At 32.5% G+C, this 22,045-nt stretch overlaps 1 protein-coding gene across 2 annotated transcripts in view; it reads right to left on the minus strand.

Moving 5' to 3' along the window:
* FAF1 (Fas associated factor 1) overlaps positions 1 to 22,045 on the minus strand; it is a 354,641-nt gene that overhangs the window by 187,722 nt on the left and 144,874 nt on the right. For both annotated transcript variants that reach the window (XM_039885738.1, XM_039885744.1), the window contains exon 7: positions 16,199 to 16,304. In XM_039885738.1, coding sequence (XP_039741672.1) covers positions 16,199 to 16,304 — 106 coding nt within the window. The remainder of the gene's footprint in view (positions 1 to 16,198; positions 16,305 to 22,045) is intronic.

Here is a 22,045-nt window from a genome sequence, read left to right on the forward strand (position 1 = left end):
TTATTAAAATGTCATCTCTCTATTATTATTTTTGAATAAAACATCTTCAGTATTCATGGCATATTAATTCCATTCAGCTAAGAATTTCAATACGCAACTGAGTAGCTGAGTAGTTGATGCCGAGAGATGTACCTCTAGAGATAGAGTGCACTTGCACCTAATTAGAACTGTTTGAAATTTTTCGCACTTTGAATAAAACCAACAAATATGCATGTTGTCCAAATGTCATTTTCTGTCTTGATTTTATCAACAAAATATTTAACCTGTTGTGTAAAGTGAGAACAGAACTCCAAAAGTTAAAAAAAAAAAAAATTTATGTTAGTGATTAGCCTACTTATTTCCTTGGTTATAAGAGTAAATCCGATACATATTTAATATATACTTGTACATCTTTTAAAAAGGAATTTAAGGTACTCTATGTCATGTAAATTTGGTGTATGCAACATAAAACCTACTCAGCAGCTTGGAGAATAAGTTGCTATTTCCATTCTTTTAACATTTAGTGTTGAGATCTGAACATGGTATTTATCTTCCTCAAAATGTAAAAGACATTAAAAGTGGTTTTGAGTTTAGATGGCAATAGAAGGCACGTGGAATGGTCAGAAGACACAGCATTATTTTTTAAACTTATGCATCATAACTATGGAGAATGTTTTAGAAAAAATAAAAAATCCAAATGTCTCCTAACATTATCTTTAAATTTCATTTTATATAAATGTTACTTTTGACAAAATCAACAGGGATGTTAACAGAAAAAAAAACAGCACAAGTTGTTTTAATACAGTAATTTTTAAAATAATATTTTAAGGTCCTAAGACATTATATTTTCATTTGTTGGAACTTATACCATCTACGAATAGAGAGAATTAATCAGTTAGTTACCTCTTAAAATGTGAAAGGAAATCTTTCGGCTAATTTGAGCTGGTTCACACTATTGGCTTCCAACTTGGAAACTGAAAGGTGAGTCAATCAGTTAAGCAATGGATGCCAAAAAATTAGTAGGCAGCAAAGTCATAGCAGGAGTAGCTTAACAAGGTGATAATGGACAGAAATGCCATCCTTACTGTGCTATTGAAACATGTGTGTTTAATAGTCTTCACTTCCCATAGATACTTTTTTTGATTCAAACTCTGAATCAGAGAGAAAACTGCAGTCCATGATAATAGGTCATTTCTGAACTTGTTCGCAAAAATACACTAGATTCTGAAATTCAGTTTCTGCCAGCAGGAGCCAGGCAGCAGAGAAATAGGCAGCTGATATATTCAATCACTTATTTATTCATTAATTTAGTAAAGTGTGTTCCTATCATAGGCCAGGTATTGAGGCAGAAATGAAACTGAAGTTCACAGTCTACTGGGGGTTAGACACACACACCAGTGGTGGGCTGATAAATCGGCTTTCCCCAAACAAAAAGCTGTGATTTGAAGTTTGCTGATTTCCATGGTGTAAATACTCTCATTATGGCTGATTTCAAGGTTTATCAGGTTCACAAAATTCCTGAATATCTATCTAACAATCAGCTTTCTTGCACTGACAGAAATTAGCTCCAGCACTGTAACTAAGAATTTCAATTGAATTTTTGCAAGTTAACACCACAAAGTGCTATAACAGATGTATATCTAAGTGCTGTGGTTAGAATGGTTTAATGGAATTCAATTTCAGCAAATGTTTTTTCTTCTTCTACTGTTAAAGCATTCTGTTTGGTTCTATAGAGTATATAAGGATCAGTAAGACAGTCCTTCTTTCCTCAAAGAGCACATAGGCTGGAAGACAGGCTAAGAACATTACATAAATGAATGTACAAGGCACAATATCACTCAGTGGCAAATGAGGGCAAAATCAAGAAGTAAGAAGAGTTTACATTACAATAGGATGGACGATTATAGATTTCCTGAAGGATGTATCAGCTGAGTATGGTCTTGCTGAAAATATAGGGGTCTTTGAACAGTGTGAGGAGAAGGGGTCAAGCAGAAAGAGAATTAAAGGAACCTTTTTAAAAATAATGAGGCATATTCAGAAACAAGAAATATTACATCTCCCACAAGAACAGTATGTTAATTACAATTGATGAACCTACATTGACATATTATTATCATCCAAAGTCCATAGTTTACATTAGGGCTCACTCTTGGTGTTATATATTTTATGGGTTTGGACAAATTTATAATGATACATATCCACAATTATAGTATCACATAGGGTAGTTTCACTGCCCTATTAATCTGTTTTTTTTGTCTCTATACATTTGCCTATTCCAAGCATTTCATACAAATGGAATTAATACAATATATGGCTTTCTGTGTCTGGGTTCTTTCACTTAGCACCATTTTTTCAAGATTCATCTATGTTGTAACATGTATCAATACTTCATTCCTTTTTTATGACTAAAAAATTTCCACTTATGGATATACCATATACTGTTTATCCATTCATCAATTGATGGACATTTGGATTTTTTCCATGTTTTGGCTATTAAGAAAAATGCTGCTATGAATATTCATGTACACATTTTTTTGTGCACATACATTTTCAATTCTCTTGGTATATATCTAGCAGTGGAATTGCTGGGTCATGTGGTAACTCTCTGTTTAAAATTTATATTCTTTTTAAATTCACTCATTCACTGAGCACACCTACTCTGTGACAAAGCTATGGCATCATTTTACATTCCCATTAGCAATATCTGAGAGTTCCAATTTCTCAACATCCCTGTCAGCACTTATTACTATCATCTTTTTTATTCTAGCCATCTTATTAGTGTGAAGTGGTATCTCATTCTGATTTTCGTTAGCAGTTCCCTAATGACTAAAGATGTTGAGTAACTTTTCATGTGCTTATTGACTGCATATCTTCTCCTGAGAAAAGTCTATTCAAATCCTTTGTCTATTTCTAAATTAGGTTGTCTTTTTATTACTGCGTTAATAGATCTTTATATATTCCAGATACAAGTCTCTTGTAATAATATATGATTTGGAAAAATTTTCTCCCATTCTATGAGTTGTCCTCTCACTTTACTGATGATATCCTTTGGGGCACAAAGTTTTTAATTTTGATAAAGTCCAATTTATTGGTTTTTCATCTTGTTGCTTGTGTTTCTTTGTGTCATATCTAAGAAACCAACACCTGATCCAGGGTCGCAAAGATTTATTCCTATGTTTTCTTCTAGGAGTTTGATAGTTTTAGCTTTTCATTTAGGTTTTTGATCCAATCAAGTTAATTTCTATATATGATATGAAGGAGTAGTCCAATTTTATTTTCTTCAATGTAGATATCCGGTTGTCTTGCCACTATATGTTGAAAAGACTATCTTTCCCATGTTGACGTGTCTTGACAACGTTGCTAAAAATTGTTAAATGTAAGGGGTTTATTTCTGGAATTCCTATTCCATTCCATTGATCTCTAGTTCTATCCTTATGGTGGTACCATAGCCTTGATATTTACATAGAATTTTAATTCATTTATCCAAGTGAAGCTAATGACATCAAATTAATATCATTTACTTTTATTATATCTCAATATCGAAAAGATCTTTAAGTATTACCGAGACTTGTTTTGTTCATGCAATTCAGTTTTGTTACATCATATACATTTAAGGTAAAAGTCTACTTTAAGATAAAAAATAAAATTCTTTGTTTTTCAGAACAAAAATCTCAATTATAAAAACTCAAGCACCATGCAACAAAGGCCTCTATTTCAACCTTAAACCTCTTAAATAATACTTTAAAGATTAAAGAGATATTTACATTCCACAGTGACATATGCACATTTATATACAAAGTGACTATCTATTAACTACTTTTCCCTGTCTCTCTCCCCACCACAAGGTTCATTTGAAGCCCATATGAAATATCAAAATTCACATGTAATCACCAAATTTTAGAACCAGAAATCATGTGACCAAGATCCAGAGTAGTTAAATGAATTGCCCAAACTCATATAGCTATAAAGCAAAATATTAAACATTAGAATCCAAGGCTTCTAAATTCCTTTTCAACCACTGGATATTGATTCACGTAAATCTTTGCTCATTAAACAATCTTTAAAAGGCTGTAGATACTATACTTAGTACTGTAAATATGAAGATTAAATGACTGAGATCCTGCCCTCAAGGAGTCTACCATGAGAAGGAAAACAAGCACCAAACAAAAGGACAGAGGTACTGCAACAGAAGTATATACCAGGTTAAATGAGACTCAGGGATTTTATGCATATTTTAAAGTTCCCAGACAGTTTATATTTTCACTAGCAAAAACTTTGATTTTTTGCAGTTCTACATTAGGACAAAGACAAATAAATGCAATTGACACACACAAGACCACTCAAGGTTAGATGATCATGTACCTAGTGGCAGAAGAATTACAACTCAGATTCCCTACACCATAGTGCAATCTTTCTACTATCACAAGCTAATTAATTGCCAATTGAAAAGTACTAATAATTTGATTAAAATCTGTAAGAATGCATCCCTAGATTAAAAAACATTTTTTAAAAATCAGCTATAACCTTATTTAGAAGAAAATCACCAATCAATTACCTGGCAGCTATTACAAATTAAGGATGGCATAAATCTATTTTAAAGTAAGAGTTTTATTCTGCACTTTTTGTGCAAACTATTCTCAGCCTCATTTTTAACAAATGAGAATTTATAGCCAAATCAGAGAGATCTTCTCATAATAATGCCCCCAAGAGTATATATTTGTGTCAACATTAATACTAGAAATGGTTGAAATACTCAGAAATACTTGGATAACTTCACTTTTGCAAATGTCTTCAGTTAAAAATAATCTCATTTATATTCTTTTTAAATTCACTCATTCACTGAGCACACCTACTCTGTGACAAATTCGATGGCAGACCCAGAAATAAAGACATGAATTCAATAACTTTCCTATTCTTAAGGTGTTCTTGGTCTAACAGGGGGAAAAATAAGTAAACAGATAATTGCAAATGAATGTGATAAATGCTATGACAGACATATGTTCACAGGGAGAGGAGGAACTCAAGAAAGAGACACCTAACCTGAATAACCACAAATTTGACTACCCAGATTGAATAACCACCTGGCTCACAACATTTGGCTTCAAATTACTTTTGGCAGTTTCACCAAATCGATTTCTTCTCTTCACAGGATAAAGTTTGGCCATAAGTGAGGTCATGCAAAAGAAAACAAAACGTGCATAATAGTCTCTAAAACCAGTTCCTGGAAATCTAGCATAACTTTTGAGCAATAGAGGATATATATATCAACGACAAAAGTGACTAATTTGAAAGTGTCAACATTCACTTAAATTTTTGTCACGTATGCATGTTAATATATGAATCACATTTACTTTAGAGTCATGCTTCACATATTGCTCCATTCATCATATACAAAAATCGATGACAATATTTGAAATAGCGATTACTAAAAGAAACCAGGATTCTTAAGACATTTTACTATATTTCTGAAATTTCAAATTCTAGGCAGTGATCCATGTGTATACGTTATCATCAATAAAAATTTTCACCTGTAAGAAAACAGCAGCCTTTAAAAACATCTTATTAAAATTCCCTTGCGCACAATATGAAAGATAAAAGAAACATCTCCTGATTCAACAGAAATGAATTAATGTTTAACTGATTTATTATTATTACTACTACTACTACTGCTGCTACTACTACTACTACTACTAGACATTTCAAATTTACTTCTTGGAAAATATTTCACATTTTTATCAGGTAAAGGCAGGCATGTAAAGCGCTATTGGTAACAGAACAGCAAAAAGACTAAAAACAAATGGCAACAACCATGCTTTGAATTTAACATACATACTCTATAATTCTAATATTTGTTTTTGAAATGGAATTTTTATAAAATTGTTAACAAAAGAATCAGAAATGTCACTAATTATCTCATAATTGATTTTATTTAAACATAGTTTCAATCATTTTTTCCTTCATAACAATTATAGTCTCTTTTATATTTACTCTAATAACTTTCATAATATAACAATATAGCTACATAGAAATCATGACAAGTATTAAACTGATAAAATAGAAAAAAATGTCAGCAAAATAGAATGAAAGAGGCCGAGAAGGTAAATGTGTAAAACAAGATTTCAATTCATCTGAAATAAAGCTGTAGTTTGACATATAGATCTTTAACTTTCCTAAATACTTTAAGATAGTTTCCAACGGTGCTATCTTAGATAGACATTCACTGTACTAACAATTAAAACAGCTTAGCTCTATCAGAGAATAAAAAGAACTGTATAAATGGATACATATTAATACTCTGGAAATGTGACATATTCAAAAGGTCCAGCAGGTATGTAAAATCTAAAGCGGCTTATATTAAAAATTTATTAAATAGAAGGTTCGATCTTTTTTATAATATGTTTTTTTCTCTCTCTTGTTTTGTTATCCACCCCCCTTTTTTTTAACTACCTGCTTGCAAGGCAAGGAAAAATGTTCTGATGTTCTTTTCATGAACAATTTAAAAACAATTCAGATTATATCAGCCAAACAGGAAGTCATGGCACCTTGATCTCTAATGATGAAAGAGAAATTACATGCACAAGACAGTCTTATTTAGAACATTTCTTGTCCTCTCATTCCATAGGCTAATCCTGGACTTCCTCTACAGCATACTTTATGCTGCTCTCCCAAAACACATAAGGTTCGTACTTTCCCAAACAGAGGTTATTTAATCCTAAGTATCCCCCTACAAATATAAGCCTCATTTTCCTTTGTACAGTATGTGTTTTGGAGGGAGAGAATACTCTGTTGGATGCCTACAGTCATTTCAAAAGCTTAACTGGGAGGTTCTTTTCTCACCTTCAGGAATTGGTCAAATCACATTTATTTCTTCACTTTTTTTTTTCAGTCTCTAAATCAGCCCTAACAAACATCTGGCTTTTATTCTGATGCCTTCAATTACTTCCAATTTGTAGGCATTTGATTTTTCTAGTAGTTTCTAGAAAATTTTTCCATAATCAGTGTGTGAAGAAGCTGTAAAAGGAAAAAGGAAAGATTCTTTCCTTGCCTTCATCTACATGAACACCATACCTCTGGATACCACAGCCTAAGACTCTGCCAGCATTTAAAAAATACTATTTTGCATTCTAAGTGCAAATCTAGTTTGTTTTCCACTGACACTCATAGGACGTGTCCAACATTACTCTTTTACCTTCTTCCCATGTTTCCTTCATCCCTTTCCATCGAGTGTCCATGTTCAGTATTATTTCTCCCCCTGCGCTCCCTCCACCCCCATGCATTAGCTGTAAAATAGATGTAAATCTTGGTATAAGTCCAAAAATTTTATGATCAAAATACATACTTAGCAAATTGTTTGGCTAAATCTTTCATGTATGATGAAAGATTATTACCACAATTCATTAGCAAATTATAGACTTTGAAATGTAGGCAGACGAATATTTGGCCCTGTATCAATCAATTTGGACCAGCTGGGTAGAAATTCACACAATCCCAGGAAACCCGGGAAGTGAGGTGCTCTTTCATTTTTTATTCACTTGAAACATTAAAGAAAAATTATCATTCTATAAAAATGTCCACTTATCAAGATTTTAGCAAAGCCATTTTAGATTGAGTTTTATTTTCGGTGAATTACTACTTTAGTGACCAATAAACTGATTATTTTTCTTGTAACTGACGGTGGAAGAATAATGCCTAATGTACACACAGGCACCTTAATATCTAAACATTAAACTCCAGTTTAAAAGCTAAATATTTAATAATGGTTCTAAGTGCCCCAAAAAGGTGTGTCTGGGGGTGTACTTCTACATACACTAGGTTAGCCTGGAAATTAATTTTGCAAATAGTCACAATAAATAGTATCATTAACATTCTTCCTCTGAGCCTCCCTAGTCCAGTGAGGTGACCCTGTACAAAGATTCTGATTGATCCTATGTCTGTCTGTTTTGGTTAAGCTACAAGGCTGTATACAAGGCTGTATATGGGGACAGCTGCACTTTGGGAACAACTTAAAACAAATTTCATCTTAGGGGCACCTAATCCAGTGCTTGGTACAAGACGCATGGAAAAGTCAGTGTCAAAATTAAACAATGCCGGCTTTGCAATGAGCAGATGCTTTTGCCTTGCAGCTGTAAAAACCTTAAAACAATCCAGTACTCTACTGTCTGGTCACGCAATGACCACAAAGCAAGGAATACATTTTGTCATTTATAGAAAATGTTTGCTATGAGCTTTTCAAGTCTTTTTTTCCCTAAAAAAAAAAAAAAAAATTTAAAAAAAAAAAAGAAGGTAAGATAACCCTAAACTGAGCAATAGGATTTTTAAAAGTATATTTGCCACACTAAGTATATATGAAAAAGAATAACTCCTTGACAAGATAATATTAAGTCTTATACAAGACACATTAAACAAAAGGAAAATTACCATAAACAAATGTTTTAAAAGGTTATGGCCATAAAATCTTTAGTATATAAGGATAAACATGTAAATAATTTTCTATATGCAGGCCTTATTTTAACATACCCAGGCTTGCTCTAGCTTATGTTATCAGCACTTTATATTCATTTATGCATCCTTTAATTTACTTGTTCCTTTTTTTTTTTCTTCCTCTTTTGCTGGGGTGGGGGGCGGGGAGAAGATTATGGAGGTTACTATTTTTCCTTTATGGCTGGAGCTTAAATGTTAAAATATTTCCCAGCTTAGGTAACATGGTATTTCAGCTTAAGTAACATGGTCTATAAAGAAACTGCAGCCTTTTCCAACCTTTACCCTACAGGAGAGAACCTTATCTCTGACATTCAGGAATCTAGGGGTTAATATCATAATATTGAAATAAACTCTTCTTCAGGAGGAGAAAGGCCCAACTACTGAAACCAAAGAACCAGCCCCACCTAAATAAGTGACTGCATGGTCATGATCAATCAACTTCTGCTAATTGAGGTTCTGGCTTTAAAGATAGCTTTTTACAGTACCTATAAGAAAGAGAACCTAGTGGTCTCACCTTTATTTTAAATAGTCTACTGCAAAAAATTTTTTTCAAGAAGTTTTTCCTAATGATTCAATTTTTTCTTGAAATCCTTTTCTCCCCAAGGATATCAATTCATTAACACCTCACTGCTTATAAACTTCATTAGATATTTTGTTGGTTGAAGGTTTGAGGATCCCCTTATATTCCTCCCTACCCTAAATTTATATTTCAGTGAACAAGGCCCAAAGTAATGACCAAACTAATAGAAAATAAAATTTTATTTTAAATATCAAAAAAGGCATACTACCACCCTCTTCATTAAAAGCCTTGAGAAATAAAATCTAAAATATTTTTGTGGTTGTTTTTACATTTCAATATTTTATTTTCTAAAAGTGTAATTAAGACATTGACATATAAGACACATTGCATTATGCCTTTTTAAATAAAATTCTAGGCATTCATTTAAAGAGAGTGGTCAAACTTATAAACATTTTTTTCCATGAAATATTTACAATTATCATTAAGTTACATAGCATTGATATGATTTTGTTGTATTCTTTGTTTGTATTTTTAGCTATAATTAAAATGAACTTGAATTACAGTATCAGTCATATATGCCATCAAATAAAAGTAAACCATGCAACAAATACATATCACAAGATAATTAAAGTTAAAATATTAAAACATACAAAATAGCTGACATGTATTTCTAAATGTGATCCCTTATATGATAACCCACATAGATTAGAATAAGAATTATTTTACAGTGCCAGTATTCTAAATTACATTATTATACAGGAACAGTTTTAAGGATGAGGAATAACTATAAATCTGAACAAGTCTTCTAACATTTTCCTGTTATTTCATAGTAACTTTGGTTAATAACCAGAATTATGCTAACAAGAAATGTGAAAATATTTTGTTTAGAAGTGTATTCCAACTTAAGGTTATTATTATTTACACAATTCTGATTTACATTTAATGGATTTTTAATACATTACATATTTTTATGGGACCATGTAGAGATTTGCAAACATGATTGGCTCAAATACATGGTTCTATTTTAAGTTCATTTTATCCCTTTGGGTTCACTCAATAACAGCAATATATTTTTAAAGTATGTATTTTACTCAAAAAATACATAAGTAAGTCACAAACCAAAAGCTAACAGATGTGTGACTTCTAATTAGTTATAATAATCTCTGCTTCAATGCCATTAGAATGAGCCTTTCTTTTCCTTTGAAAACTAAAAAAGCTTTCCTTTGAATTTTAAACTGTCAGGGTGCTTCAAAGTCAATGTACAAAATCTGCTTTGATTAAAATTTTAGACATCTACAGTGATAACTTTATGAAAGGAAAATATTAAATTATAATTATCCTAAACAGACACAGTCTTGTGAAACTAACCCTACATTCATGTTAAAACACAAAGAGCTGAATATAATGAATTTGATTCATCCTCGGACACAAAGCTTCACCACAGTAAACTCAGTCAACTGTTGCTCTTGAGCCTATATTCATGGTGCTTAAATAGCGCACTTTAAAACAAAAAAAACTCCAATTGGCTTTTCATATATCCACCCTCCCCAAAAATAACGCACTTGAAAAACTCAAATGATATGAAAGGCTTCAAGGCCTCTTTTCTCCCTTTCATACCCCTTTTTTTTTATTTCTGTTTGCAGTAATCTGCCTTTCTCTTTCTCTTTCTCATTGCTACAGAGCAAGCGAGGAGGCTCAGAGCTTTGAAAAGGGGGCTCAGTGTGTAATGGGTCCACTAGAATTAATTTACTTGCACCAAATCCATTGAGCACAGAGGGTTTTTTTTCCCTCTCTCTCTCTCCCTCTCTCTCTCTTCTCAAATCATTTGGAGTCGAACGCAGCCCCCAGCCTTTGTAATTCTAGTAAAGCACTTAAAGTGCACAGTAGGTGTTCATGAGGACCATCTGGTCAAAAGCAAAACAAGCTGCTGATTTTGCCTTTGAATAGAATGAAGCAAGTGTGAATTAGTCTCTTCAATTAGCACTATTACAACCTGTCAAGTGCATATTGTAAAACAGGATTATTACAGTATTGGTCACCAGTGCAATTATTTACTCTCTGCCTTTTCTTGCATATAAAAATGTCTTATGTTTATTAGTTTCTGATAACTGAACATAATTTCTCTTAACCCAGGCATTTCAAAACTACCAAGCCACAAATCACATATGAAACGTGGTCGGCCACGTAGATGTTAGAATACACATGTCTTAAGTAACAAAGGACTAAAGCATTATCCTAACTCTTAACAAAATTTCATTGTTTCTATCTTCTTGAAATGTAGGTAAGAATACTTCCATGGGTTAAAAATAATTTCCAGTAGAGGTTATTCTAAAATACGTTCAGAAGGAGAAAAAGACTTGTCAGTTCCAAATGGCTGCATTGTAAATATTACTTAAACTTATTTCCTAAGGGGATTATTTATTAAGAATCACAGAAAAACCTCAATATTCATAAAATGATCATTACTGATTTGTCCATTTGCAATGACATGACTTCAACAGATCAAAGTTATAAAATGCAACTTGAAACTAATAACATACATGCATTTTTGAAAGAAACTCATAATCTCCTTTTCTGAAAGCTGAATAAAGGCTTGAATTCACTGCCCGGTTACTTAAGATATATCTTTAATTTTTGCTAAAATGTCATTTTGTGATTTCAAATTTTTAAAAATCAAACTATGATATATGCTAATTAAAATTAAAATAGGTTCATTCTAATTGAGCTTATATATGCCATTTATCTTGCAGTAAAAAGAAACTACTTAAACTTTTAATTAAATAAGCACACAATTTAATTTACCCTCTTGCATATGCATATTCTCAGTTAACCTGCTCTTCAGTTCTATGCCAGCACCCACCTCCCACCCTATCCACACTGGAAAACAAACAAACCAAAAAACAAACAAACAAAAAAACCACTGTACTTAAAACATTTACAGAAAGGGCACGTTAGTTAAGAAGTTAGAGTCAACTCACTACTAGAAAATTGCCCATTAGTACAATCAGTAAAAGACTACATATTTAATTACTGTTAATGACCTCCAACACTAAAGAATAGTTTGAAATATACTTTAGTAAAGCAAGTTGAGAAAGTCCAAGTAGAAAAAGACACAAAACCCAACAATAGCTTCAGATTTGCAGGAATCAGAATTAGCCTCATGATTTCATAATTATTTAGCCAAGATTATTTTTAAGGACTAATATGATTTGTGTATTTAGTTCTCTTCTTATTGCTAATTCAAACTGTTGGCTTCCCACTTGACAATCACTAGTATTAGTAATGAAATGTCTTACTATTCCATGCGAGATAATATCTTTATAGGTTGTCAATTTTTCCTTTATTCCCATTAAGAACAAAATCAACATTAATAAAACAGTGAGAATTCTAGGGTAAAGTGAAATTTGGAAGAGGATTTAAATAATTCTAATAGCTATTCATTGTGTTTCTTGTTATAATAGATGATTCCACACCAAAAATACTTATGTTTCTTATATCATTGTTATTTTAAGTCATGTATGTATGACATCCTTAAGTTTGTATGACATTTACAAAGAAAAGTGGATATTTTGCCCAATAGAAGCTTTGCAATAGTAAGATGGACAACAAAGAATTCATTTCCAAGAAAAGTTGGCTTGATTTCAGGGACTTTATATCCTTTTCCACACCTGGGTTTAGGATTTACAGTAGGCAAATCAATTTTTTCCCCTTAATTTAACCAATCCCAAGTGTATTTGTAACCACATATCTTTAACAGTCTTAGAATCACTAGAATCTGTACAATTAACTGTTTAAAAAATCTGAATTCTCAGTGTGGAAAATTCATTAAAATAAGGTAAGCTTGTTTAAATTTTCAAGGAAATTCACTACTTTCAAATGTGATAAGTAACAAATTTAGGACCCAAAAGGACAGAACAATTGTCACAAAGTTATTGTTATATTATTTGATATATTATACAAACTATTTAACATAATGGAAAAAGAGAAAGGATATTCTTATGACGACTTGCAACTCTCCATTCTGACTTTTTTATACTATCACTGTCTTTTCTTCAAATAGGAAGATAATGTAAGTGGAAGGATTTGTAAAGAGCTTTAAAAAAAAACCCTCAATGTCAAACTAGCTTAAATTAAAATCTAGAGCATCCAAAGGACATAAGTCATGTATTGTGAAGCAAGAGACCATAGACCAGAATGAACAAACACTTGTACAACTATCGGTTTATCACGACTAAGTTGCATGAACATATGGTCACTGAAGGGTTTATTTGAAATTCTAACTGCATCTAAGTTTTATTTTCTAATTCAAGATTTTAAAATGTATTTTGTTTAATTAAAAGTTGAAATCACAGTGCCTTTTTCAACCCTATTTCATTTAACAGAAATTTCCTTTGGGAGAAAATATTATAAACGCTTTCTTTTAAAACCATACAGCTCTCAAAAATTAAAATTACCAAAAATTAGTTTATATTTTTTTTCACCTACAACAAATATACTACTATATTGGAGACAAAAAAAAAATCAGCTTTTTTTTTTTTTAAATTTCTTACTTTCCTTCATATATTGGTTCTTGAACCTCTTAAACAACACTGAAAAGAGATTTCTGAAACTGGTGATAGAAATTAATTTACGATTTAGGATATATGGCATCACTAAGCTTATGTATTATAGCAAAAATTCTAGAATTTATAAAATAGTGTAGAACCATTTCAAAATTATATTTTTACTGTGTTGCAAACTGACTTTCAACAAAAAATGCAGGTACTTAAGTGTCACTGTGGGTTGTTGCATGGCTGTAGCATAATAGCATCTTGTCTTCCTGAAACCCACACCCCTCACCTCTCAGGTATTCCACAGTTGAAGAAGAAAGTTTTAAGACTAGGTCTACAGAGTATAATCCTAGGCCTTGAGAATATAATCCAAGTCTCTTTCCTAATTTGTACAGAATAAAAAAGCCTATGTGTTTTACCTGTCTACTCAAAGAAAAGCAATTGATATTAGAAACAACTGCATTTATTTTTCATGGAAAGTAGCATTTCAAAATATTATTTTAAATCAACATAGAAAAGGAAAAAGAGAAAAAATGAAACAGGATAAGAAACCAAACTCTTGCCAAGAAATATATAAGAGAATCTGTCTTTGAAAAATATTTCTGGGATATTTTTCATTTAGAAAATGGTATGAAAAAGATTTACTGTTTTCCAGTCCTTGAAGCTTAAAATATATTTGATAATCTAAATAGCAGGACATGGAGAACAGTTTCAGCCAACTGTGGCGCACAATGGCACATTTACAGAATTTTAAATATTTCTTTTAATAATTGATGTAGTCATTTTGAATCACTCTGCATAGGATATCAGGTGTGAGCAGATTGCATTAACGTTGCTTAAACATTTCAACTTGTCAGTATGGCCAACTCGATTTCGGAAATATTTGCAGTATTTTCCCATCGAAACAGTAATAAAGGCAAAATAAATATATGCCACTACTTTATAATCACCGAACATTAATGAATATTTTATGTCTTTTTAAATCTCCCTGTTTAATTTAAAAGGGTGAAATTAAGTCTCCTCCCTGCAATATGCCAATTATCTGTAAATCAAACAATAACTTGGCCATTATGCTCCTTTTTGTTAATATAAGAGAAGCTAATTTGAAAACACTGAATGGCATTTTTAGACTATCAGTTTAATAGTCCTTTCTGCCCTCTTGTGGGAGAAAGTAGAAACACTCAAACAACAGAAACTGGAAATGTTAAAAAAAAAAAAAAGTAAAATTTTAGCAATAAAAATTCCATCAGAAAGAAAAATAAAACAATCTCTATTTAACCATCATGCATTATACTAGTCTTTAATTTAAGAAAAATAAATTAACAGAATGAAATTTACCTCTCATCTGTGCTTTTCTTGATTAAACTGGAGTTATTCTGAAACTAAATTTCCTTAATTATATTCAATATATAATTTAAATTTTACTATCATGAAATTCTCAGAATAACTCTGTGTAAAAACAACAATGGTTTTTCAAGTAATTAAAAATCTAAATACAGAGACTAGAATACCCATTATAGAGGTTAAAAATGAAATGGCAATTAATATACTTTAAACCATGAAGAAAAATCAAATAACTCAAACCTATGATTCAAATTAGGGACCGAGAAAATTTTTTTTAATTTTAGTTACTATTCTAGTAACTATTCTAGTGATAAAGAGAGAAAATAAACTTCAAGCAATGAGTTATTTATGCCAAATTCAGAAGCTGAAATTCATTGATAAAACGTGACAAAGGAAAATTAATAGTCTAGCCATTACTGAAACAATTCACACACTTCTGCAAAATTATTAGGGGAAAAACAACTTGTTCTTTCAATATGACATGAGTAATCACTTTAAGCAATTTAGTCCAAGAAGAAAATTTATGAAATAATCCAAGATTAAATATGATTAATTCCCTTTAAAAAACATTAAAACAAATGACTGTCTTCACAACTTACAAGGAATAGTGTGACAAAATCATCATTTCAGTGTTTCTAAACACAGGTCCTATCATATACACATTTCCCCTCATGGAGATAAATTACTAGCTTTTAGATAGGTGGGGCCACAGGTAAGAAGGTACCTCTTCTCTCTTGGGGGAGGTTCTCTTTTGAAACAGTGACCCTGGTTGGCCATGTTGAAGAAAAATATTGACCCTATAAATAGACTCTTTTCAGATATTCTGAGCTAAATGACTGACGGTTTCCAAGAGCATCTAACAAATACTGCCCAAGACTGGAATTGTGCTGCTTAAGAAAAGCCTCCTCAAATTCCTTTTGGAAACAGGCAAGGTACACATTATAAATAATATATTTGAGAGCAACCTTTCAAATAAAATATAAGCGGGTTCGAAAATGCATACTGTCAACAGTTTCCAAATTAATATTTTGAATAATTACTATAAAACCATGAAATATATTACATAATAATGAACATTTCGAAGCAGGGTTTTAAAGTGACTATTTTAAGAAATATCAAGCGTTCCCATTTACAACATCTGTCTTTCTAGGTCAAGTCATTTAATATATCTACAGTAATCATGATGCTCCAGTTAATTAAAATTAAGAACCCAATAATGAAACATAAAGAGAGTTTCCAACCAGAACAGATAAGCCCTCTTTAACAGGGTCAACATTAGCTATAATGAGCTACCTTTATTCCTTAGCTGCGAGACATAACTCACCTCTTGAATGGTACTGCTTCCTGAGAAGTTCAGGTTGTACTCCCGCTGGACTTCTCGGTGGGTGATGATCAGCATGAAGTTTTGATTTAATGACTCCTGCAGGGCACTGAAAGGGTTGAAAGAAAAACAAGAAACTCTGAGATGAACAAGTTCTAGCTTGCTTTACAGCTAGCTGCAAAAACCCCAGGAGTACCATAACCTCCACACAGGCATGTCCGGGCCCAATGTTATCATCTTTTCAGCTCCTAAAGGCAAAAGAGCATGCTGAGAACAACCAAGGGGAGCTAACCTGTTAACTCCTTCTCTACCAAGGTGTTTTTAAACTTCAATTCTAAATACTTGCATACATAAGAATTTTCTACAAGTCATATGCTATTGTCTGTATATGTATTTCTTCCAAGAGAACCAGATTTGTCAATTATATCAAATTCCGGGTATGTTACAAAAATGTACACTCAAAGGCTCTTATTCAATTCCAAGTAAAAGAGCTGTTCTGAAAGAAGAAAAATATGAAACTATTATTTATACTCATGAATGTTGTATAAGAATAGAAATATGGTTTAAGTCAAAATTCAGAAGATACTGAAATCTATAGAACTTTACTTGCTATATCAAAATTCCTTCAAAATAACTGTGCTTTCACTTAAGACTAAGAAATATATAGAATTCAGAAAATGGAGAATTCAGAGTAACATTAAACTCTATGCCAAAGTTCCAAAATATTAGAAATGTGTCAAAACCATGAAGAGTAAATAAAATTAGCCACATGTCCGAAGAAGCGTAAGTCACGCTATTTGTTTATGATAATACTAAGAAGCACTATTAGCATTGAAAATAAAAATCTATCACCATTATTTATGAATAATCTGTACTGCCAGCCTCAAGTGTAATTATGCCATGCTATGGAATCAGGAAAATATTTTGGATGTGCTATATGGTTCTGGCCTCATTTGCCAATCTGTAACTATGTGATAAACATACATGCAACATAAGATTAGAATTGTACAGTTAATCTGTTTGCTCTATTGTCTCCTATAGAGTTCACAGGTTAATTACAGACTAAAATTACCTGACAAACACCAATATACAGCATGAAATACTATTGATCAAAATCAAAGGAAATGATACCCCACAAAGTAGTTCCTTTGTCATTGTCTCCTTAGCACTTAAGCATAATATCTGGGACACAGCAGATAAATATTGATTGAATAATGAATAAATCGTGAATTTCCAGAAGGCAAGAGTCTTATTTATTTTTGTATCACATACAGCAATGTTGCCTTCTGGAAAACTACCATGTGATTTAAGTTTTTGATTTTGATTCAATTATTTATCAACATTAAATCAATGCCTTCACATTATTCCAAGTGTTAAGAAAACCAACTGAAATAATACATAGTTCCTATCCATGAAAAGCTTCACAATCTAATAAAGGTAGACAGATACATAAATAGCCATAGTGTGATGTAAGACGTACAATTAAGAAATTGAAAAAAAGTACAATGAAAACTGAGGAAATGCCTAACTCTCTCTCATGAAAGGGGAAAGAGGTAAGGGAAAAGTGTCAGAGGAGAAAAAATATGTAAGTTAAAATATGAACAGTAAGTAGAACCTTATAGAGTTATCACCTGTAAGGGATGACATTTTTGTTTTGTTTGGGGAAAAGAGATGGGTAGCACTTTTTAGACAAGAAATAATATGTGGAAGAACAAAGCATCCATTCATTCTGTTAACATATATTTACTGAGTACCTACCAAATGTTTATGACACTGTTCTAGTTGCTAGGGATACAGTAGTAAACAAGAAATACATGGTCCCTGCTTTCATGAAACTTACATTCTAATAAAGGACATAAATAATAAAGTAAATGGATAAGAAATTTTAGAGAATGCTAAGTGCTTCAACAGAATAGTTGGGGAAATCATCTCTGAGGAAGTGACATTTAAATTGAGGCTGGTATGATAAGAAAGAGATAGCAGAAGTCTGATCATGTAGGTCCTTGTAGACCACAGAAAAGAACTTGATATTTATAGTAATTACAAAGGAAAGCCATTGGAGGGTTTACACAAGTAAATGGTCAAGATCGGACTTACATTTATACAATATTATTCCAGCTGCTCTGGTTATGGTAAGAAAAGAATGAAGGCAGGATGAGCAGATAGGAGGCTAGTCTTAGCAAGAAGTGATAGTGGATTGGATGGGGGTGGTAGAGGCAGAGATGGTGAAGAGTTATCCAGTTCAGAAGTATTTTGAAGGTAGAAGCCAGACAACTTACTGAAGGACTGTGAGAGAAAAAACAACCCCAAAGTTTCTGGCCTGAGCAAGTAGAATGGAACTGTACTTAACAAAGAAAACTGGGGTGAAGACAGGCTGGGTGGAGAAATTGAGAGTGAAAGGTTTGGGATATAATCTATTAGATATCCAAAAAGAAGTATCGTGTACAGTTATATATAAGAGTTGAAGGTCAAGTAAGAGATCTCGGAGTAGAAGAGTCACAGAGTATAGATAGTATTTAGATTTTGTGGTCAAAAGAAATCACCTAAGAATAGAAATTAGTTAGAGAAAAGGAGAGAGGGGAAGATGTAGCCCTGGAGCATTCCAATAATTTGAAATCAAGAAGAGGAAGAGGAGTCAGTGTAAATAAATAGTCAATGAGATAAGAGAAAAACTAAGAAAGTCTAGTATAAGGGAGCCAAAAGTAATTTTCAATTAGGAGGGCATGAACAATTATGCCAAATGATGCTGAAATATTAAGTGCAGAAAAATGACCATGTTCAGGAAACTGAAAATCTCAGTGTGACCACATGAAGGATGTGTTTAGCCTCTAGCGAGGCTAAATCTCAGTGTGACCACATGAAGGATGTGTTTAGCCTCTAGCGAGGCTAAAACAGCTGGCTGGGTCAATGTTCAATATATATATATGTTAAATGAATTTGGGGTGGGAAGTGGTAAGTAATGGAAAGCCTACTTGAAGTTTCAAGGCCTTTTACAGGTATATCTATTTCACAAATATTCTCCAAATTTTGGCTTCTGCTGTAGAGCCTGGCTAACTTGCCCTCATGTCAAAATGTCACACCATACTCACTTCAATCTATGTTCACGTTGTTCTCATCCTTCTCCCATCCAAAATACTGCACAGCTTTTAGACCACCTCATGACCTACCATCTGTATTTATTATAGACCACCATTCTCTGAATTCCTATATCATATACTTTATTTAATATGTAATTATAGCATGTCATACTAAAAGGTGATTCAATTCAAACCTATAAACATTTAAGGAATAGCTCTGTATATCCTGAAACTAGATACAAAGAATTACTAATTCTCGTTATTTGAGTCTACCTGTGAAGTGTCATTTTATTCACAAAATTAGGGTTCACAAAGGTTAAGAAATTGCCCAAGGTTATGCAGCCATAGAAAGATAGAACTCAGTTTCTAAACTATATTTGATTCTGTGTTTACATGACAGCATCCTATCTCCCAAATGGCTAGCTAGGCTGCTTTGGGGATAAAAAGATGAATACACCTCCAGCCTGCTAAAAGTTTGCAATTCATTCCTTCTTTCTTGAATGATTTGATTCCTATTATTTGTAATAATACAGGAATAAAAAACATAATCACTGACCTCAAGACAGACTATTCAGAGAGGTTAAAAGATATAAAAATTGTAGAGAGTCCTTTTAAGTTCTATGAAGGATAGATGGTAATTTGAAAAGTAGATATGGAGGATGAATTTTAGATATAGACTAGGTTGAACAGAGATAGAGACTGGAGAATATAGAGAAGGGTGTAGAAAGCAACAAGGAAGAAGTATAAGGGGATGTGAAGAAGGATTTGTGAAAGAGAAAACTTGAAAAACATTAAGGGCCTACATTATGGGGGCTTCGAATGACAGGCTAAGGAGCTCAGAATTCCTGAAGTGTTGATTATTATACAGATCCTTCTTTATCTTCACATATGAATCTACACATACATTTCATACTTTTAGTGCTTGCCTTTATGCAATTCCTTAGATATGTCTCTTGATATTTACTGGCAAATTTGTGCAATAACTGCAGAAAGGTTTGCCAAGATCAGCACTGACTGCCAAACTACTCTAGAAGAACACCAATTTAGTCTATTTCTACAATTCCTCAATAGCCCTGGGGAAGGGTAAGTTGGCAAGAAAAAATATTTATGGCCTCAAACTGCTCTGGAGTCACAGATCCAGATTTGAATCACTGCTCCACTACTTGCTAGCTGTATGACCTGAAATGTCAGTCACACATTCTTTCAATAGTACTTATTATCTACCACATTCAAGGACTTTTTCAAGGACTTATTTTAGGTGCTTAATTACTCTGTATATTCTCAGTTTCCTCTTCAGGAAAAAGATAATAATCCTCACTTCATTGAACTATGAATATTAAATTTTAGAAAGCCAAGTGGAAATTTTTATTAATATTTTTAAGGTGACCTGTTATAACTTATTGAAAATAGAATACTTTTGAGAGATATCCATACTTTAAAATCTTTCAATGACAGTGAAACATTAACAAAAGGATCTATGGTGCTTTACGGCAGTTATTTTTCATGTTTTAGTTCCATTCCTCTACAGGAATTCATAGAAGATAAAAGCTATTTTGATGCATTGAACATATTGTATTTTATGCCTAATGTTATCCAGACTCTCAGTGTCCTTTTTTATACAAGTCTTATTTGGGGTTCACATATCACATTCATGCTCCTTGTGAGAATGGTTTGAAGGAGTATCTGTGACATCAGACTTCAGACTGATTCATTCGCTTAGCCATTAATAATAATGGCTAACCTATAATGAGTTCTACTATGTATCAGGCATTAAGAGTCTAATGTCAAGTTTATGAAGTTATTATTATCATTTACATTTTGCAGATGAGGAAACTGATGTTAAGTTACTTGTTTAGTGCCACACACACAAAATAAGTAGCAGTGGTCCAGGTCTAACTCATGATTTGTCCTCTGGGTACCAGGGAAGGGAACCAGTAAGATCATATTTCTGCCTTCAGTGAGTTTACTGAGGGATGGGCAGAAAACTTAGAATTCACATATGCTACTGTTTGCTAAGAACTCTAATACCATTTTTCCTAAGGTGTGATGGAAATAGAAGAAGAATACCTAGTATTAGACCAAGGAGGCTTTCCACAGAATCTGGCATGTGAACTAAGTTTTGTTTCTTTGTTTCATGAAGTTTTTTTCTCTGGGGGCGGTGGGGTGTGGAAAAGGAAGAGGAAAGACTATAAGGAATTTACCATGGTGATCTGCATAATTTACAAAGACTTTATTGCTAAAATATTATCTAGGCAAAATGATTCTAGCTGCTGCTTAGCGGAATAAGTTGAGTCTTAGTTGCTTAATCTAAGAGCATTTTTTCCCCTAACAGTGTCTTCCAAATGGTTGATTAGGATAGTTAGCCATGGTTAATCCACCTTCAAGGATCCTCTCTTTTACCTTCAAAACCCAAAGTCATTCATGCTACTTCAACTTTTGACCTTTAAAGTAGCTCTGAGGATGATTGTCAACCAAAGTAGGTAGGTGAGAAATAATATAAAACAGATTCTTTTTTTTTTAATGTCATGTTTTCAATTAGAGGGAGAAGGAAAGGTGTAAGCAAACAGAAACTTTTTAAAAGCAGTTTGAATTTTAACTCAATGCAATAGATGTTTTGATAGAACATCTATTCTCTCCTCACCGGTTTTTAATTTTTCATTCTCCATTAAGATTTTCCTTTTAGTTTGAATATTCACATTTATCAACAAGGAGATGGTTTTGTTTCTACAAACAGACAAGGACCATTAAAACTTCCCATTGCTCTACCCTCAGA

Source organism: Pteropus medius, unplaced genomic scaffold, assembly GCF_902729225.1.
Source record: "Pteropus medius unplaced genomic scaffold, Ma_sr-lr_union100, whole genome shotgun sequence".
In the NCBI taxonomy this organism is placed as follows: domain Eukaryota; kingdom Metazoa; phylum Chordata; class Mammalia; order Chiroptera; family Pteropodidae; genus Pteropus; species Pteropus medius.